General features: G+C 37.3%; 2 protein-coding genes and 1 long non-coding RNA gene across 3 annotated transcripts; 2 read left to right on the top strand and 1 right to left on the bottom strand.

Annotated features, from left to right (window-relative positions):
* Window positions 1–838: 838 nt before the first annotated feature.
* Window positions 839–3,118, top strand: LOC127131762 (uncharacterized). The gene is made up of 4 exons (XM_051060676.1): window positions 839–1,235; window positions 1,386–1,848; window positions 2,092–2,605; window positions 2,750–3,118. The coding sequence occupies exons 1-4, from the start codon at window positions 839–841 to the stop codon at window positions 3,116–3,118; spliced, it is 1,743 nt and encodes a 580-aa protein (XP_050916633.1).
* A 429-nt stretch (window positions 3,119–3,547) lies between these two features.
* LOC127131761 (uncharacterized) lies at window positions 3,548–4,351 on the top strand. The gene has a single exon (XM_051060675.1). It carries the CDS (start codon window positions 3,548–3,550, stop codon window positions 4,349–4,351), a length of 804 nt encoding a protein of 267 aa, XP_050916632.1.
* Window positions 4,352–7,437: 3,086 nt separating this feature from the next.
* On the bottom strand, window positions 7,438–8,167 carry LOC127128271 (uncharacterized). The gene is made up of 2 exons (XR_007805814.1): window positions 8,048–8,167; window positions 7,438–7,881 (listed from the first exon to the last, which is right to left on the bottom strand). It is a non-coding gene; the product is annotated as an uncharacterized LOC127128271 (long non-coding RNA).
* Window positions 8,168–17,573: the final 9,406 nt, after the last annotated feature.

Raw genomic sequence — 17,573 nt, 5'->3', positions numbered from 1 at the left:
GTCAAATCATGGTGGTTCAGCAGTCAATGTCGTGATCGAAGAGGAAACAACAGAATCCGTACTGAGGGTCGACGATGTAAATACTCCGATGTCAGTTGTGTTGAAGAGACTTGAACAATTTGGGTTTCTAGTAGGGATACATGATGATTGTGCAGTATATGAGTATGATCTAGACAATTGCAATGAGTTAAGGGGTTATGTGCAAGAGCTAATGGATCATGAGTTGATACAATTCTCCAAATCAAGGCAGTAGAAGAGGTCGCAATAATCAAACCGATAACTATTGTGTATAGGAAAAAAAAGGTCGAAGCTCCTCCCAAGAGGATTCAGCTAATTCATTTCCGTGTTCCCAGTACGTTTCCATATCAAAATACCAGGGCAGTGGCTTGGAATTATGAGACTACTGCGTATCTGGGTGGAAAAGAAATCTATATTTCCTGACACTGAAATCGTAAATATAACTGGAACGGGAGGCATAACTCGTAGTGGTCGTGTATTCTCTCCAAAGTACACTTCTAGGGTGTCTCCATCACCCACAGTTGTCTCTTCTAAATAGAAGGTCCTCCTTACTCCTACTCAGCAGGCAGGGGCAATTGTACCTGTCACTCCGAACATGACGATTGTTCCAGTGCCGACGGATGTTACTGTCAACAAAGTTGTGGAATCTGAAGTGTCTAAGGGTAAAGGGCCGATGGTTGAAAATGAGCAAGTTTAAGATCACAAGAAGAGCATCACTTTTGAGGAAAGCCAGGAATTCCTCAAATTGATCAAGAAGAGTGACTTCAAGATCGTCGACCAGTTGAACCAGACTCCTTCAAAGATTTCCATTTTGTATTTGATGTTGAGTTCTGAGGCTCACCGTAAAGCATTGCTGAAAGTTCTGAATACCGCTTATGTGATGCAAGACATCACGGTCGATCAATTTGACGACATGGTTGCTAATATCACTGCCAGTAGGTATTTAGGATTTAATAAAGCAGAACTACCTCATAAGGGAAATGCCCATAATAAAGCCCTACACATTTCAGTCATGTGCACAAACTCTCTTCTATCTCGAGTCCTTGTTGACACTGGTTCTTCGCTTAATGTACTTCTGAAAGCTACATTAAGCCAATTACAGTTTAAAGGGCCCGAGATGAAGACCAACACACTGATTGTGCGAGCTTTTGACGGTTCCCGAAGACAGGTTATTGGGGAAGTGGATTTTCCTATCTGTGTTGGACCTCACCAGTTCAGTATCTCCTTCCAAGTCATGGATATCAACCCAGCCTACAGTTGTTTGTTGGGTAGACCATGGATTCATGTTGTTGGGGCAGTCACCTCTACGTTGCACCAAAGGCTAAAGTTCTTGATTGATGATAAACTGGTAATCGTGTGTGGTGAAGAAGACCTGTTGGTTAGCAAACTCTCGTCATTCAGATATGTTGAGACAGATGAAGGGATTGTTGAGATTCCACTCCATTATGTAGAATTTGAAGAAGTCAGTTTGGCTACCGCCAATCACGACCAGTCATCCGCCACCATTCTATCCTCATCCAGAAGCGCCAAACATACATTGGAAAAAGGCCCACTTCCCGGTTGGGGTAAAGTTTTTGATGTGGCAGAAAAACGCGATAGATTTGGTATTAGTTATCGCCCATCAGCACATACATCAAGCCCAAAGAAGAAGCAGTTCAACCCAATCAAATTCCGCAGCACCGACTTTCAAAATAATCATACTGTAGCAGTCATTGGGGAATCCAGTGGCAACAAACTGGAGACTCCTAGCCTCATACGCAGATGTCCTCTAGAGTTCAAGATCCCCAACTGGATGACTTCTGTGATTCCCATAGTGTACTCAGAAAAAACGTAATGCATTTTGTTTTCTCCATCCCTTGTCCTCGCCCGAGACAAGAGGATAACTTGTAAGGGCCTCCATGTTTAAAAGTATTATATGAATAAATAAAAAGTACTTTTTGCATGCAAAACTTGTGTTCCCTTTTCTTCAGTTATTTTTACTTTTTTTTTACTAAAACAACAAAATGGAAAAAGATTTCTTTTCCTTTTTTCACTTTATTAAAAAGCATACTAAAATAAGCTCATCATATGCAGAGCAGACAAAACTATTGATTACAATATGGCAAGAATCAACTGTAATTCTGGATTTCCAATCAACCAAGCTGAAGATGACAATGAGGAAGATTGTGAATTACCAGTTGAACTAGCACGACTCCTTGAGCACAAAGAGAAAGAGATTCAGCCATACAAAGAACCAGTGGATGTCATTAATTTAGGTTCTGAAACCGATAAAAAGGAAGTAAAAGTTGGGGCATCTCTTGCCAAGCATGTACACTCCGAGTTGGTAGAGTTATTGCATGAGTATGTTGATGTCTTCGCTTGGTCGTATCAAGATATGCCAGGGTTAGACACTAGTATCGTTGAACATCACTTGCCACTCAAGCTTGAATTTCCTCTCGTCAAGCAAAAGCTCAGAAGGACCCGACCCGACATGGCACTCAAGATCAAGGAAGATGTTAAGAAGCAGTTTAATGCTGGCTTTTTGTCCATTTCTGAGTATCCACAATGGGTTGTTAATATCGTTCCAGTTCCAAAGAAAGATGGTAAAGTCAGAATGTGTGTAGATTACCGAGACCTCAATAGAGCGAGCCCAAAGGATGACTTCCCTTGGCCTCATATTGATGTCTTGGTTGATAATACAACTCAGTTTTCCATCTTTTCCTTCATGGATGGGTTCTCTGGGTATAATTAGATAAAGATGTCATCAGAAGATATGGAGAAGACAACTTTTATCACAACGTGGGGAACTTACTGCTACAAAGTAATGTCGTTCGGCTTGAAGAATGCAGGGGAAACATATCAACATGCCACGATAACCCTCTTCCACGATATGATTCATGAAGATATTGATGTTTATGTGGAAGACATGATTGCTAAATCCATAACTGAGGAAGATCACTTGGTGAACCTTAGGAAATTATTTGTCAGACTCCGAAAGTTTAAGTTGCGTCTGAATCTATCTAAGTGCACTTTTGGGGTCCGATCCGGTAAGCTCTTGGGTTTCATAGTCAGTCATAAGGGTATTGAGGTTGTTCCCAACAAAGTTCGAGCCATCCAATAAATTCCATCTCCCCGAACAGAAAAAGAAGTTCGAGGTTTCCTTGGTCGACTCAACTATATCTCCAGATTCATATCACATTTAATAGCTGCATACGAACCGATATTCAAACTGATGAGAAAGAATCAATCAATTGTGTGGAATGATGATTGTTAAAAGGTATTCGACAAAATAAAAAAATACTTGAAAGAACCACCAATCTTGATACCACCAGTTCCTGGTAGGCCCCTCATTATGTACCTCACAGTACTCAATAAATCTATGGGCTGCGTTTTGGGTCAACATGACAACACATGCAAGAAAGAACATGATATTTACTATCTCAGCAAGAAATTCACTAAATGTGAGACCAGATACTCACTTTTGGAGAAGACTTGTTGTGCTTTGACTTTGGTTGCTTGACGCCTAAGACAATATATGATTTGCCATACTATGTTATTGATATCTAAAAGGGATCCGATAAAGTATATCTTCGAAAATCCTGTTGTTATTGGTAGAATCGCCCAATGGAAACTGTTGTTGACCGAGTATGATATCCAGTATGTGACCCAGAAAGCGATAAATGGGAGTGTTCTGTATGACTATGTTTGTCACCTACCTTTCGAAGGTTATCAACCGTTGAGGTTCGACTTTCAAGACGAAAACATTGTGTTTATCAGAGACTTCATTATGCCAGGCCCCAAGATAAGCTCTGAGGAAGACCCCAAACCAGGATCGCGTTGGACGCTCATGTTCGATGGTGCTTCCAATGCTCGTGGCCATGGCATAGGTGTTGTTATCACTTCTCCTACCGGTTTCCACCTTCCATTTACCGCTAGATTATGTTTTGACTGCACCAACAATATGGCAGAATATGAAGCATGCATCTACGGTCTGAAGGCGGCCATCGACTTAAGGATCAAGATTCTTGAGGTGTACGGTGTATCAACTCTGGTAATAAGTCAGGTAAAAAGTGATTGGGAAACTCGGGATAGCAAGTTGATACCCTACAAAGAGCATATCAGAAAATCAGTACCCTACTTTGATGAAATCTCCTTTCATCATATTCCCAGGGAAGAAAGTCAGTTAGCAGATGCTCTAGCTACATTGGCATCTATGTTCAAAGTTAAATGGAAGAATGAAACACCAGCTATCCATATTGACCACTTAGAGGAACCAACACATTGTCTAGCAATCGAGGCGGATCCTGATGATAAGCCCTGGTTCTATGACATAAAGACATTTCTGGAGAAATAGCAGTATCCCGATGGTATATCCATTACTGATAAGAAGGCTCTGAGAAGACTCTCTTCCAAGTTTTTCCTAAATGGTGATGTGTTATACAAGCAAAATTATGATTTAGTACTGCTCAGATGCGTGGATAGACACGAAGCTAGTACGATCATACAATCCATACATGAAGGTTGCGAGGGTGTACATGCAAAAGGTCCTGCTATGGCCAAGAAGATTCTTCGGGCTGGGTATTACTGGACGATAATGAAGGTTGACTGTTACAACTTTGTTAGAAGATGTCACAAATGCCAGATATATGGTGACAAGATCTTTGTGCCACCGACTCCATTGAATGTTTTGACTTCTCCATGTCCTTTTTATATGTGGGGTATTGATATGATCGGGATGATAAAGCCTAAAGCTTCCAACGGTCATCGATTCGTCCTAGTCGCCATTGACTACTTCACGAAATGGGTCGAAGCTGCTTCATATGCCAATGTCACTCGACAGGTCGTTACTCGGTTTATCAAGAAAGAGATAATTTTCCGCTATGAAGTTCCTAGCAAGATCATCAATGACAATGCCGGTAATCTCAACAAGAATATGATGAAGGAGTTGTGCGAGGAATTTAAGATCGAGCACCACAACTCTTCACCATACCAGCCCAAGATGAACGGCCCCGTAGAAGCAGCTAATAAGAACATCAAAAGAATAATCCAGAAAATGATCAAGACGTACAAGTACTGGAACGAGATGCTACCCTTTGCTCTGCATGGTTACAGAACCTCGGTCCGCACATCCACTAGGGAAACTCCATACTCATTGGTATATGGGATGGAGGTTGTTCTACCAATTGAAGTCGAGATCCCTTCACTTAGAGTCATCATGGAGGCTGACCTCGATGAAGCTGAATGGGTTCAATCACGGTATGACCAGTTGAATCTGATCGAAGAAAAGGATTTGACGACTGTCTGTCATGGTCAGTTGTATCAAAGACATCTCAAACAAGTTTTTGATAAGAAAGTTCTTCCTCGTGAGTACCGCACAGGAGAACTCGTGCTCAAAAGGTATTCTGCTATTCACTCAGACCCTCGGGGCAAATGGACTCCCAACTATGAATGACCTTACATCATCAAGAAGGCCTTCTCAGGTGGGGATCTAACCCTCACAATAATGGATGGGGAAGATTTTTCATCTCTAATGAATGCAGACATAGTTAAAAAATATTATGCCTAAAAAGAAATGATAAAAGCCCACTAGATTAATCCTCACAAAATTGATCTAGGAAATAATGGTTATCCCGATGGACAAAAAAATGATTTGTCCATGCAAAAGTTAGGGATCAAATATAAATCTCGCTAAGTCGAAAACCCGAAAGGGCGACTTAGGTAAAAAGGAGCATCCCGGTGAACGAAAAGAATAAAAATGTCCAGGTAAAAGTTAGGGATAAAGGCATTGACTATGACCCTTGAGCCTATTACGTTACAAGCTAGATATCAGATGGTCAAAGATCAATCCAATCATCGTCAGTTGAAGCGAGGTCTCAGGATTCAGATTCTACAGTAGATGGCGGCCAATGTTGTAATCAATGGAAAATATAAAAAAAATGTTTCCCTTTGCCATTTCATTTATCTTTTTCAATTTTGGTAACACCCTCATCAAGGGTGTTTGCATCTTTGTACACACCATATGTTCAGTTTCATATCAATAAAATTCAGTTCATTTCATCAAGTACTTTTCTTCTTCTGTATTTTGTATGCAAAATAACTGATTTATCTTATTCACATAATGCCTTAAAATTTCAGAGAATAATAAAAGCTACACTACAGGAAAACATTATGCATTACTGTAAAATCCCGATGAACTTAAAAGATGATTGGTAGCCCAAAAGTTGCTTTGCTTGAAGACTTGTGACATCTAACTGACTACTCTTGTTGGTTTTTGTATGCCGGTATTCTCCATCAGATAGGTGAATCATTGACAACAGTGTTACCACCTGGATCCCACAATATTAACCTTTTGATAATCAATGACGAGTCAGAGTTTCCACCATAATAAAGAATAATACCCCATAAAGAAAATTTGTCTAACATACATGCATCATGAAAATAAAGCATACATCATGCCACATGCATATCATGATCTCTGCCATGAATTTACCACAAATATCAAAAACCTACATCAACAGTGTGACCACCCGTTCAAGCAAATTTTTGGATACTTTGGTATTTAATCCTCTTCCACCTTGAATACCTGAAAAGTTTCTACAATTCTTGTATTCAGGTTCAAGAAGATTAAATAGGGGAAGTTGTTGTACCCCAAAATTTTCCCCTTACTTTTTCACCTTCCCATCCAACCACTTGACTTGAGGATCATTTGCATAGACTCACAACTCATTCAAATGCAGCATGCATACACTAGTGGATCACCATGAACTCAAGGACCTTGGCCTGTGAAGCTAGGGCTTGGGTAAAGATCAAATTTCAAAAGCATGGTCTGACCATCCATTAAAGCATATGAGAGGTCAAAACCATATTTGCTTGATGATAGAGGTATGGATTCAACAAGAGGTTATCTAAGCAACCTCTAGACTCATCCAAAACCCTAATTCCTGTTGATTTGGTGATGAATCCTAATGAAGGATCATGCATTGGAGGGATTTGTTTATGGAGTATCTAGTTTGATTCAAAAGACTTGCTTGAGGGGTAGGCCCCATGGAAACCCTAACCAAGGAGGGAGTAGCCTTGGTGGACTTAATGGTTTGACTTTTCATCTAGTGATGTCTATAACCCTGATGTCATCCTTTCTTCACTCGTTAGCATCAAGGTACATGGTCCAATCTTGGGGTGGTTTCATTTGGGCATTGGTCTTGAATTAAATCCATTTTTGTCCCATTGTCTTGTGTTTTTGTCCATTGATTGTTGGTGCATTCATGACCTTGGTACAGGGTCATGCCTAGTGGTCCATTGGTTGGTGTTTCATTCGAAACCTTAGCTCTATGTTATCAACTCCTAGATGTATTCATAAGCCATGTAATATGATTAGTCCATGTTACAAATCATGCCATGTTTAATTCACTTCAAAATCAAGCATACATGTACAAAAGGATGTCATTTTCAACCCATTCTCTTAGTCAATTCATTCAAAACATATCAAGTTCATTCATTACATAGTCATATAATATCCAAAATGTGAAAATTACAAATTTGGGAAGGTTGACCAAAGGTTGACTTTGGTCAATAGTTGACTTTTTGGTCAACTTTGACCAAAGTCAACCCACACCCTTCCTTTGGCCTAAAACCCTAAATCATAGTCATGATCCTAATACTAAGGTTAAATCTTAATTCTTTATCTTTGAACACTTGTTATTTGGCATGAATGTTTGAAACTCCATTTTTTGGTTATGGTGTAAACTCTTGTTCTACCATGGAAATCCAGCTGCATTTCATTTTCCAAATCAGAACTGCAAGCTAGGTCCTTGAGGTGATTGCTTTGTCTTTACCAAATCTCTTCTTGCAAACCTTAATCCAACATCAAAATAATGCATGACCAAGCTGCAAAAGAAACATGAAAGGTCAAGCACATCACGTTATAAGTGCATACAGTGAACCTAACCAAGTCAACATTGCAATGCACACCAGCAAAACCTTATTATAGACCAAAAAGCATGCCATGGAGCTATGTCAGGACAAGGATAATAAGAGCAATACACATAAGTACCTGATGCAGTTAGAATGAGCCAGAACCTATAACAAACCATGTAGCATGCTTAATTGGGCCATCTTAATGCATAACTGAAATAGTTCAAGAACAGTGCACCTAACCACCTACATTACAAGCAGTCACTATTGAAATCATGCAAATCCAATCAATTAACCAATTTTGGATCATTAACTAACTCCCTAACTTAGTGAGTTAACTGCAAACTCGCTGAGTTTGTTCTAACTAACTCCTAAGATAACTCCTAACCTAATAATAACCAACTTCAATCCACATTAATCTCAAGCCTAACCACTATAAATCATCATCTCCTTCATCATTTTTAGGCCTTGGCAATCATTGCATTTAATTCCCTGCAAGCATCTTCGAATCTCTCTCTCTCACCCTCACCACACGCACTTTTTAGAAGCAATTGAAGCTTACCATTAGACCTTCAATCCCACTTGTGATAAACCTTCACTAGCTCTCTCACTCTCGAATCCAGAAGAAGAAGAAGAAGGAAGGAAAAATTGGAAGCCACGAGGAGGAAATTTGGAATCACTTACCTGAAAGTTCACCGCCGACATCGTCTTCTCCGGGAAGGCCTTTTGAAATCTTCACGCTTAGTGCTTTCTTTCGTTACCACTATGTAGGTTAGGATGAAAGGGTTCAAAGCCCTCATCCCTGGGGCTTTGAACCATGGAGAATAGAATTTAATTTGGATTTGTTGTATTAGGGTTCTTGGAGCATTTAGCTCCGATTAGGGCTTTGGGTGTCTAATTTCTGGAAATTGAATGGAGAGTTGGATAGAGTGTGAATAGAGGGTCTTGTTGATGGTTTCAGGTACCGTTTTGGTAGCCACCTCCGCCAGGAGCGACGTCCAACGCGGTGGCTCGAGCGTGAGTCTGGTGAGTGTGTTGAGAGGGAAGGTATAGTTCAGTTCAAATATTTGGATTCATCCCATGTTGGGCCTGAATGGGCCATGGCTATTGGAACCCATACTTTTCCTATTTGCACCCCCTATAAGGCTTATTCCGTGTGGGCTTGGTGACTAAGCCCACACCCGAATTACCAACACACCACACATCTCCTGGTCGCACCCCCAACTCAGGCATCTCCAATGGGCCACCATAATTAGGCCCATATGCTTGAATTCTGGTTCACACATCCAGTTTGGGATTAACCCCCCTGCTGGCCCAAATCTCCTTTTTTTAATTTTTTATTTATTTCTTGTTTTGTTTTTTAATTGACTTTTAATTAGGAAACTAGGATTAAAACATAATTTAGAAATTAATTGGATTTAGTTTTTAAACTAGGATTAATTAACGTAGTTTTTTTGTTAAAAGAAAATTTAGGCCTAATTAGTTTCTAAGTGTTTTTGGATTTGGTTTAGTTTCCACCATTAGGGTTTAAATCAATTTTAGAACTTAATCCATATTAGGCTCCAATTAGAATTTCACATTGTCCATAATTGTTGTTTCATGTGGAATGACCATTTTGCCTTTTAGGGGTTTATTTTGCCATTTTTAGCCATATAAAAATATGCTTCTTTAGGAATAGAATTAACATAGAATTTTTAATCAAGACTTGTGATTAGCCATAACATGTTCCCTTAGGATTTTTAGCATATAATTTTTAATCAACTTGGATTAACTATAGCATGATCCCTTAGGATACTTTAGTAGTATCTAACTGTCGCGGCGCGAAAAATACCCAAGCGTAAGGAACGCTCGAAATATAAACGAAACAGAGTCGCCATCGATCTTTATTTATTCCCAAAGAGGGAAAGGGGAAATATCGATAAAACCCATAAAAATAAAAAAGAAATGGTCGTCGCAACCAAAATCGGGTTTGGGAGCCGGTTATGCAAGGGGAAGGTATTAGCACCCCTCACATCCATCGTACTCGATGGGACCCATTTAGTTAGTTTTGGGTTAGAGTGTTAGCGTGATATCGTTTGAGATCTTCTACTTATCGGGTGAGGAAAGAGAAAGAAAGAAAGGAAAGACTTATGGTTTTTAATATTAATGTGCCTGATAAGATTTCGGAATCCTGCTCCTACGTATCTCCAGGTGCTATGAAGAACTCAAGGCATACGTAGTTCTACCCAAAGAGAACTACTGGGTGGATTGCTTTCAAAGAGAGTGATGATTGGATCATATTTGAGCGATTAAACCTTTACTTGCTTCTCACTCTTGGAGGCTGAAGTCTTTGTTTGTTTCGCATCAAAATAGATGTCGCATACTCTTTTCTGAAAATATTTTCGGAGTCGCACAAGGGCGGAAAATAAGTTTGATGAGTTTGAGTTGATTTTAAGCGGAGACAAGCATCCAAGCAGGGAGCTCTACTGCAGTACTCAAATGCTCGAAAAGGAAGAGGCCTAAGCCCAATCACTCTCTTTTCATCCAAAAGTTTGTTATGAAAATGTGTGGCAAATTAGGTCAAAGTTCATTAACGGAAGACGATTAATCAGACAGAGAGCTCTACAGCAGTGTCCAAATAATCGGGAAAGAGAAGGTCGATACCCAATCAATTTTTTTCTTCTATAAGAGAAATGACCTAATTCTGGTAATTATTGTATGTTAATATGGAAGACGAATGTTTGAACATTGAGCTCTACAACAATTGTGAAAAGCTTCTTCCCTTTTTATTGTGAAAAGCTTTTAAAAACAGGGGGACGACTTGACGTTGGATCAAGTGTTAGAAGTTGACTTATGAAAATAATTTGGATGTGGCGGGGGTGGTGCTCGACTTTGCAATCAATTTTGATTTGATTTAGGAAAAAAAAGACTTGACGTTGGATCGAGTGTTTGTTTTTTTGTTCTTTTCTAAAAGGGTTGATTTTAATCTTCTGTTAACAATCAACTAGTACAGTAAAGTAAATGAAAGCGGTAAATTTATTACAAATTTTCGGGAATGGGAAGCGGTAAATTTATTACAAATTTTCGGGAATGTGGATACAGTTTATCGAATGGGGATACAATACGATGATTAAATGATATAAGTTTTGAAAGACAATTGAAAAAAAAAGAATCTCGTTGTAAGAAGGCCCAAGAGAAAGCCAAGGGACTCGAAGTAAAAATCAGAAATTAAACTTAAAAAGAAATTTAGCACAATATTAAGCAATTGTAAAGCGATGTAAGAATCACCCTATCAGAGGTCGGTCAACAAAACTCTATGCGTGTAAACAATTTCTAAAATTAAATTGAATTTTTTAACTATAAAATTGCTACGCAACCGTGAAAAAACCGATCAGACAATTACATGATTTTTTTATATTTTTATATTTAATAATTAAAAATGAATAACTAATTAATCAATAAATAAATATGACATTAATAACAAAATAAATAATAATAATAACCAATACAATTAAACAAATAATAATAAATATTGATAAATAAAATTAATAAATAAATAGACAATAACAACAACAATTGATAAGAAAAATAACAATAATAAAAAATAATAAAAAATAAAAATAAATGAAATCAATAAATAAATAAATAAATAATAATAATAATAATAATAATTAATCAAAAATAAATTAATAATAATAAATAATGATAAATAAGATAATAATAATTAAAAACAAATATCAGTTATAACTAATAATAATGATAATAAAAATCAATAAAGTCAATAAATAAATAATAATAACAATAATAATTAATCAACAATAATAATCAGTAATAAAAATAATAATAGTAATAAATAACAATGAACAAAAATAAATAATGATAATAATAATAATAATAATAATAATAATAATAATTAGTAAATAAATGATAATAAAAACTAATTACAATAATAAATAAAAATGATAATAATAGTAATAACAGGAAGTTAGTAATAATAATAATAATTAAAATTAGTTAATGACAATAAAATGATGATAATAATAATAATAAATAATAATAGTTACCAACAATAATAATAATAATATATAATAAACATAATCATAAATACAAATAATATAGCAATGCTATTAGTACTAATAATAATGATAATATAAACCAAAATAAAAACATTAATTAATTAAAGAAAGAAAAAAAAGAAGGTAAGTAGAGGGGAATCGCCCCTTTTTACCATCAGACCCATTTTTCTCTCTTTTTTTTTGTTTATTAACTTCCTGTTATGGATATGAAATCAAGTAACAAACAAAACTCATCAATATTAATCATTTAAAATCATCAATACTATTAATAACATAATAAAAGACAACATAAACTAAGCAAATAAAAAAAAATAGCTGATACGTGATGTTTAGAAAAACAAACACACAGAGAGTTATCTCTCTCTCCTCCCTTGACTTCCATCATGAGTTTTTTTTAATGAAACAAAACTAAATAGAAAAAAGTGCAATCAAATCTAATCAATAGGGTCAATGAGATGAAAAGAGTAAAAGCTTAACAGAGAAGGGAAGAGAAACGAACGGAAATGGTGGTGGAGGTTTGTCACGGTGGTGAGCGGAAGTTGTTGTTTCGGTTGACGTCGAAGCGACGAGGAAACGGAAGTGGTGATGGCACGGTTGTTGAGTGGTGATGGGGGATGTTCGTTTGTAGTTTGTATTTTCTTACTATGTTCTTAGTTTGAAGAGAAAACTTAAAACAGAAAAAAAAAACCGGTGAGAACCATGTATTGAAGTGTGTTTATGGAGGGAGATGGTTCATGTGTGTGATGACTTTGTAACAAGGTTATGGTTGTTATGGTGAGAGGAAAAAATAAGAAGAAGTGAAGTAGTCTATGTATGAGTCTTTGAGAGGTTTATGAAGAGGGGAAGAAAAATACCCTACGTGCAAACCCAATTTTTCATCTCTGCATTTCTCTTCTCTTCCCACGACGTGTCCGCTTTTCTTCGGCCCATTCATCTTGAGTTGGTAAAAAAATAAGTGGATGAAAAGCAGACGTGAGAGGATACATTTTTTAGATTTTTTATTAATTAAAAGACTGAATTTTAAAAGCTTAAATAAATAAAAATCATAAAGAAAAAATGTTAAAAACCGAATCTTTAAAAACAAATAAAATCGTATTTAAAAAACACAATTCATTTTAATAATTTTACTCATTTAAGAATGTTTAAAAAACAAAATATTAGGGGAAAAATGAATAAAATCGGGCGCAAAAAGAATGCCCAAATAAAATAAAATAATAAACTGAATGCATAAAACTGATCAACGCAAAATAAACTTCTCGGAAGCATACATGTTTTGATCAAATTTTTGACATCTTCAAGCTCAAATTTGAAATTTCCCGTCCGTTAATTCGACGTACAGTTTGGGAAACGGTGCGACTGGTCTGTCTGTAGATCTGGAAAATTATTTTGTGTGACATTTTAAGTGTTATACAAAACAAAGTACATGTTGTGACAAGTATACAAATGCAGACGTCTTGTAAATGAACTGAATTGTTGACTGAATAAACTAGAATGGACAATCAAATGCAAATTAATCATCCTTGGATCATTTTCTACTGATTCTCAAACACAAACAAAACCCTATAAAGATTTATACAATGGCATCACTCTTGATTATCATCTTTTGAACTTCTGAAACAGTATGCAACAAAATGAATGATGCATTGAGATTTGAGAAATCAAATCTTTTGATTTCTCAATTAACAGATGACTGAATGAATGTCATAAAGACTAGATAAAGTTCCAGAATTCTTGACTTTTTATATAAACTCTAATAAATGATTTTTAACTAATGAAATGCACGACAAAAATGGATCGGTTCATGCTATGCTGATGCAAGCGAAAAAACCCAGGATAAAATTTAGGGTATGACACTAACCATTAGGTTAAAGTCTAACCTAGCTTCCAAATTATTTCAAGACCCCCGATTCAAATTGATCAAAAGTAATTTGATTAATTAAATCCTTTGAACTTGTATAATCCCGTAGTCTAATTTAAATGACAAAAAGACCCTTGGTCATTTGATAAGACTTTTTCTCTAAGTTGTGGAGCTCGAAGACTCAAGTCAAGATCTTCAATCAAGACATCCTTAGTCATACCAAGCAGTGGATAATACAAGCAATTAAAGGTAGCATCTTCAAGAGATTTCTAAGTCAAAGTTAGAGTCGTGTGGCATGAGCCTTAAGCGATAGAGAAGGAATGGGATTGGAGAATTCCTACCCCCATTCTGAATATCTTTGGGTATGGGACGAATGAACCATCACTCATCGTATTCACCTTTATTCATAGACTTTAGCACAGTTCTAATCATACGATTGGCAAGTCTCTCTCTCTTCACAAAGAAGAGCAAGGACTACATCAACAACTTATCAATCATGAATCAAGTTGTATAACACGAGCCTTAAGCAATAGAGAAGGAGTGAGACTGGAGAATTCCTACCCCCATTCTGAATATCCTTGAGTATGGGACGAATGACCCAACACTCATCGTATTCACCTCTATTCATAGACTTTAGTGAAATTTGAATCGAACGATTGATAAGGTCTTCATCAATACAAGAAATAACAACAAATATTCTTCTCTCTCCACTTGAAAGTTAAGACGAGAGTTACATGCCACGAGCCTTAAGTAGTAAAGAAGGAATGAGACTAGAGCTTTCCTACACTCATTTTGGATATCTTTGGGTGTGAGATGTTTGGCTCGTTGCTTATCGTATCCACCTTTACTCATAGAATTTAGTGTGATTCTTATCAAATAACTATCAAGTTTATTCACTCTCCATGCTAATCATTTCAATCCAATCATTCAATTATCTCTTCTTGCCTCTTTAATCACCTTGTTTTCAGCCCTAGTAGGCTGAACTAAGAAAGCTCTGATTTCCTTATTGCACTATAAGGATATGTAGGCAGGAGAATCCAGTTTCTTCGCGAGCTACCCTATTTATCAATCATTCTCCATTTATTCAATCTATACCATCTTTTTGAGAACAATCATACTTCTCCTTGGACTCTTTGTCTATCCTTTTAGGACGATCTAGCGAAGTCCATCTCATCAATCGAGAGTTGTTTGGGACTATACCAAAACACTTAATTCAGTCTTTCTTTTTGGCTTTACCCTCCAGTGGCGGTCTTACTAGCCCACGTACTGGTAAATGCCTACCTTGCTCTTAGATTCAGAGTCTATCTCCTTCTTGGATCCAAGATATTGTATCCTTCTTGATCTAGAACTGTTTGTTCCCCATCCAATGATATACTATTCCTTGTACTATACAGTACTGCAATCATTCCTTGAATTGGTGTTTGTCTTGTGAGTCCCCGCTGCTTAGACAAATATCTCTCTCCTCGTTTCATGGCAATTAATCTCTGAAATTGGGTTTGTCTTGTGAGTCCCTGTTGCTTGGACAAATACCTTTTGACACCATTCTGTTGGCACAAATTATACTCTTTATCACTGTATGTCTCTCTCTTTATTCTCGTGATTCCGAACTACGATTGCTCTGACTTTCTCATTGCACGATGAGAATACGTAGGAATGAGGGCGTGAATCCTTGGCGAGCATACTTCTAATTATTCCTCCTTCGCCTTAGGGCATCATCCATCTCTTTCACAATCCAGTATCTACCTTCGATCATAAATCATTCACCCAGTGACATACCATTCCTTTGACATCGAAATACAGTTTTCTTTGGAATTCCATATACGCCCTTTTGGGACGCCTAACGTAAAGTCCGCATTTCTACCTAGAGTTGTTTGGGACTGTGCCCAAACACTTAATTCCTTCTTTTTTGGCTAATCACCCTATAGTGGCAGTCCTACTAGTCCACGTATCCGTTAAAGTTGTTTCCCTTTATGGTACAAATCCCATTTCTCTTATGGATTCCAATACACTTTCACCTTTTGGTTTCAAACAATACGTCTTCAGTCACTTATTTCTAAATATCCAATTTTGTGACTTTGGTCACTTCATTCCGTCCATCTCCATGATACCTTCATATTCTACATTCCTTCACTCACTCCATGTGATATACCAGTTATCTTTAAGCCAAATACACTGTCTCTTTGTGCTCCATCTTGTATCTCCTTGTGAACCAAGAGTTGTTTGTACTATGTAATCAAACACTTAATTCAATTTTTTTTCGGTTATTCCAATATAGTGTTGTAGGCCCTCACTTGTTGGTTCATACTAGTTTTACTCTTGGGTTCACGTTTCCACCCCTTTTTGGAGTTCAAACAACATAATTCTTCATTTCAGACCATACTTTGATCACACTTCTTTTCACCTTCTATCATTAGTTCTTTGAACTACGGAGCTCTGAATTCCTCATTGCACTATGAGGATACGTAGGCATGAGGGCCCCAATCCTCACCGAGCACTTTATCTATTTCTCTTCCTTTCCCATTCTTTTGCAAGTAATCGTAGATATCACACCTATTCGAGCGAGAACAATCAAAACGGTTCCCATGGAGTACCATGGATGTTTGGGGTGCTAATACCTTCCCCTTGTATAACCGACTTCCTTACCCAGCATATCTCTTTCCCCCAGGTTTTATCGATTTTTCCCTTTCCTTCTAGAATAAATAAAGTTCGATGGAGACTCTGTTGTATGTTTGAACGTGCGATACGTTCGGGTATATTTCCGCTAGCTTCAGTTTCCTACCAAACTCTGGTGGTTAATACGCTTCGGGATGTAGTATTCCAAGGACATCTATCTAGTGAAAAGAAACTAGAAGGAGATGTTGGTGACACCCTACCATAAGTCTTAACTGGGCCATCCAATCAATGAAAGGAAGCTAAGGAACGTGTTGGTCGCACTTTACCTAAAGTGTTAGCTTTTCAACCGAAAAAACCCAAATGCGCTAACCGAAACCATCTGACCTGCATCATACATAGTATAAGTTCCACCACTAACTTTCAAAACAAAATCAAATAAGTCACCATAACTTACCACTTGCGACAAATCAACATATGAGGAAATGAGTTTAGGAACCTTTCCTTGCTATAGCAGATGGAACAGACTAGGCCATTACAAATTCACCGAGGTCCATTTCAACCACATTCGTGCACCTTGGGTAACCTATCAAAACGGATTGCGAAAGATTAATGCCATCAAGATAAGAATTCAACCCAATTCGGTCACTATCATGAGAAGAAGTAAGGGTATAAGAAATTACATATGGTTCACTCACCTCAAGAGGCACGATTCTGCAGTACACCAAGTTAGAGATTCAGTATGTATAGCCCTGCAAACAATCAACTACAAAATTCATTCAGTAAATCATAAACAAATGTGATCCACTCTAAGTAACCTAAGAGCAACCCATGGAATCATTACTCAACTAACTGAGTTGGAAGTTATAACAAACTAACCACCCTAACAGACTTGTGAACTTCTAACTAACTGGAATTTGGGATGAATGTGAATGTGAATTTCAAAACCTGAATCGCCAAAAATCTATAAGTACTCACCAAGCCTCAGTCACAGGGGTCGTTTTTTGGACTCTCACTCTCCCCTGCAATTTTCTCTCTCCCCTTTACCCTCACCCAAAGCTTTTCCTAAGAGGTTATTGGAGCTTCACATCGAAGCTTCATTTTCGCTCGAGCTATACCCCACTCTAGTCCATCTTTGTACT

Source organism: Lathyrus oleraceus, chromosome 3 (genome assembly GCF_024323335.1).
Source record: "Lathyrus oleraceus cultivar Zhongwan6 chromosome 3, CAAS_Psat_ZW6_1.0, whole genome shotgun sequence".
NCBI lineage: Eukaryota > Viridiplantae > Streptophyta > Magnoliopsida > Fabales > Fabaceae > Lathyrus > Lathyrus oleraceus.
The sequence above is the reverse complement of the archived record's forward strand: the minus strand, read 5'-3'. Positions and strand labels throughout refer to the sequence as shown.

Excerpts from the sequence above, each read along its gene's own strand:
- LOC127131762 (XM_051060676.1), top strand. The coding sequence starts at position 839 with ATGTTGAGTTCTGAGGCTCACCGTAAAGCATTGCTGAAAGTTCTGAAT. Across the intron at positions 1,236-1,385 it reads TGTTGGACCTCACCAGTTCA|AAGACCTGTTGGTTAGCAAA; the intron begins GTATCTCCTTCC and ends TGTGTGGTGAAG. Across the intron at positions 1,849-2,091 it reads ATAGTGTACTCAGAAAAAAC|AGCAGACAAAACTATTGATT; the intron begins GTAATGCATTTT and ends CATCATATGCAG.
- LOC127131761 (XM_051060675.1), top strand. The coding sequence starts at position 3,548 with ATGTTATTGATATCTAAAAGGGATCCGATAAAGTATATCTTCGAAAAT.